At 32.1% G+C, this 3,671-nt stretch overlaps 1 protein-coding gene across 1 annotated transcript; it reads right to left on the reverse strand.

Annotated features, from left to right (window-relative positions):
• Positions 1 to 510: 510 nt before the first annotated feature.
• Positions 511 to 2,597, reverse strand: LOC110695805. Its single transcript, XM_021873035.1, has 2 exons — positions 2,031 to 2,597; positions 511 to 770 (listed from the first exon to the last, which is right to left on the reverse strand). The coding sequence occupies exons 1-2, from the start codon at positions 2,376 to 2,378 to the stop codon at positions 630 to 632; spliced, it is 489 nt and encodes a 162-aa protein (XP_021728727.1). The 5' UTR covers positions 2,379 to 2,597; the 3' UTR covers positions 511 to 629.
• Positions 2,598 to 3,671: the final 1,074 nt, after the last annotated feature.

Below are 3,671 nucleotides of genomic sequence, written 5' to 3' on the forward strand. Positions count from 1 at the left end.
TAAACATACTAAACTGAAAATATATTTTATTGAACTGAAATTATTTTTACTAAACTGAAAGTATTTTACCAACACTAAAATTATTTTTCCTGATTAAAATTTATTTTTACTGATTATCTATTATTTTTGTAAATAAATTAAATATATTATAAATGGATCTTATTTTTATAAATTTTTTACAAACAAATTTTATGATGGACATAGAACTGAATTATAGGATATTTATTAAAAGTTATGATTAATTTCGTATATATGAAATATTAAAAGTATACTGATAATAAAACTTTATAAAACATTTTTATCTTAAAAAATCTATCCAAAATTCGCTTACTTAACATCATATGTGTCACAATAATACTTATTTGTCACTACGTGGCATGACACTTGGCGAAAAACTGGAATGCATGTGTCGCTGTCTCGTGGCCTGGCTGCGAGACCAGCTTTATTTATTAGTGATATAATAAATAAGTGTTTCGCCAAAAGTGGGCTCCACAGTTGATGGTAATTGAATAAAGTTGTTGATTTATTTACGAAAATGTCATACAATAAACATTTTTGTTTATCTTCTAGATAAATTGTGGCTAGCTCGAGAAAGTATGAGAAAATAATACGTGCACATGTATGTTATACTAGCAATCGAAAGAACGATGGGAGTTCCAGCGAAATCCTTCCCTTGGATAAGGAAGAAGAGGAGCAGGTTGAGCTAAACAAGTTGGATACTTTTGTCCTGGCATTACTACCGAGTAATTTGCTGCGTATGTTGGCATCACCTGTTATCATTACAAATCATATACTTTTCTCATTAGTTTTGACTTCGCTTGTTTACAAGTCAGGTTTATAATGGAGTAAGTGTTCTTCTCCTGAAAAGGTTGAACTAATGCTACCAAAAGAAATTTTATTAGGAATTGATAAAGAGTAGTGTGCTAATAGAGTGATAGATGAGTTTTGATGTCATAGAGCGATTTTTCGAGATTGTTGAGTTTGGTGCATATTTGTGTTTTTCGTGTGTCTATACATCATTCTCAACAAGTAAACATAAATTACTTTTCAAAAAAAGGAAAAAAAAAAGTTAGCATAAATTAGTAAAAATAGTTAATAATTCGCATCATATAAGCAAAAGACTAGAATGAAGCAAGCCTATGCAAAAGGAGATGCGTTGTCCCCACTAATAAAGATTGGACAAAATCTGTTAGTTGTTATTTGGTATTGTTTCAGATAAAACTTTCATATTACGCAGTTAAATTTAATGGAAGAAAAACTCCTTAAATTGATTTTACAAATAATTGTCTAATATGAAGTATGTACTACTTGGTAGGGAGTCCTTATTATGTGGACTCAATTAAGTATAATACTTAGTCTAGTGAAAAAGTTTTATCTCAAAACAATTTTGGGATAGGGAGTGTTTTATACTTTACCGATACTTTAAAAGAGCTTAGTTTGCTAACCTAGGCAAATTTAACTTATAAGAGAGTTAGAGCCGATAATGCCCTTCTCCTTACCTACCAAAAACAATATGTAATGTGAACCCTAGTCATAAGAAATATATATAAGGACTATGAGAGGTATTCTTCTTAAATACATGGTATATTCACTAATGAAAATAGATGGTTAAGATCAAGGGGATCTCAGAGGACGAGGGGAGTACCAAAGATGACTTGATGGAATGAGTGGACTGTGGACATGAAGTGGTTTGGTTTACATGAGCATATAATTACATGGATAAAAGGGACGAAAGATCATGGTAGTGAGTAAAGGTGATAAAATATGTATAGGTTCATGACTTCATGTTGCCGTTTATATATTTGCGCGCAATAGATGAGTAGTGTTAACCAAATTATGACAATTTTTTATGATGAATACACTCAAATATGATTCTTTAAATACAGTATGTATAATGAGTTATTTTCTCATTCATCCCACCAAATGCTCTTATTATTGATTTGAATCATACTCTTCCATTATTTATTTTCCTTTCATTTCTCTTATGATACTAAAGAAACTAAAAATTAAAATAAAAACAATGAGCATACCACATTGTGATGGTTTCTTGGTTTAGCCGAAGATCCAGACTCAATGCTGCTCCCATCCTGAGAAGACGATGATGAAGTAGAGGAGAGGGAAGGATCATTAGTTGGCCTATATAGGCGCTGAAGAATAGCCATTACTAGGAACATAGATATGAGTATAGCAGTTGCTACAAACCCAAATGAAATGGCATAAAACGATGTCGTTCCCCATATATTTTTCCTCGGTCCTTCTTGTTTGTAATTATAACTCTGTGTTATTTGAGGAGGGTTTGCTATATCTGTTGGAATATCTGAACTACTTGTGTAGTAGTTCCATGCCCTTCCTCTTCTTCCACCATCAAACTCGTTCATTTTATATGTATAACTATCTTTGTACAAAATTATTTTAATTAATAAAAATAATTATGATGAAATAAAATACAATCCTAGCCTATAATCTTATATTATCATGCAAAAATTTGCTGAAAGAAGTGATTGATTTTAGTTATGTTTTAAATTAGGAAGGACTAAATTAAATAACAAATTTATTAAGGTGTGGATTGGAACAAAGAGAAGAAGAAGAAAGCAAAATGTTGTGAAAAATAAAGTTGAAGTAAAATGCAAAAATTGTTTGATTAAGGAAGCATTTGAGTGTATTTAGCTAGCTAGATATCTTATCTGAGGTTTTTAAAGTATCCGAAATGCCATATTAAAAATGTAAAGCTAAAGTTGTTTAATACTTCTAATATAAGATTTGATGATTTAAATTAAAAACGGATGTTGTTACTTTATATGGTCAGTATCACATTGTCATATGCTTAGCTTAATCAACAATGTATCTTTTGTTCCAAATAACAACAAAAGCTGGAGAAGTTAGGGGAAAGAGAAATAAAATTATTTACAGAATACAAAACTAAGTTAGGGAAAAGTGAAATAAACAGAATACAAAACTTAAAGAAACTACTTTGCCTTCGGGAGTAAATGCTATGTGAGTCCGGGTACATGGTGAGACATATTTACCTAATTAGGTTAGGTCCCGTAATTTTCAATAACTACTCTATAATTATTAACACTATATTTAATTATAAAAAAAATCAATTTAAGTTACTACTTTGTAAAATGAATTAATTATGAAAGAGTATATTATTAGCAAAATAGATAATTTAAACGGAAATTTCACCATATACCACTGAGTTTAAGCTTAATTCACCGTATACCACCAAAAACTTTCTAATACACCATATAACCTTCAGTTTTATGGAAATGTCACAACATGCCATTAATGACCAACGGAGGTTAACACCGTTAGTCATTAAGGTTAATAATGCCACGTGGCAGCTTGTGATTTGTTCCCTTCTAAATAATTTAATTTAAAAATAATTATTAGATTAATTATTGAAAAAATTAAAAAAAAAAGAAAAAAAATCAACCACCACCAACGTTCCCCCAACCATCCACCACCAACGACACCCCCTGCCAGCCACCGCCAACGAACTCCCTCGCCGGTGCGGAATCCGACCAGGACCTCCGCCGACGCTCCTCCCCTTCCCCCGAACTATCGTGCCTCCCTCGAAAACCCCATTGAATCACCTCAAAAACCCCCCTACCTCCCTCGAAAAACCGTCCCCTAAACGCCGGCCGACGTCGAAACCCCCCTCCCTCGCG

This window comes from Chenopodium quinoa, unplaced genomic scaffold (assembly GCF_001683475.1).
Source record: "Chenopodium quinoa cultivar QQ74 unplaced genomic scaffold, ASM168347v1, whole genome shotgun sequence".
NCBI classification, from domain to species: Eukaryota; Viridiplantae; Streptophyta; class Magnoliopsida; order Caryophyllales; family Amaranthaceae; genus Chenopodium; species Chenopodium quinoa.

What these genes read in the sequence shown, in the direction of transcription:
- LOC110695805 (XM_021873035.1), bottom strand. Translation starts at nt 2,378, where the DNA reads ATGAACGAGTTTGATGGTGGAAGAAGAGGAAGGGCATGGAACTACTAC. An exon ending in CAAGAAACCATCACAATGTG is followed by an intron (nt 771 to 2,030) that starts GTATGCTCATTG and finishes TAATGATAACAG; the next exon opens with GTGATGCCAACATACGCAGC.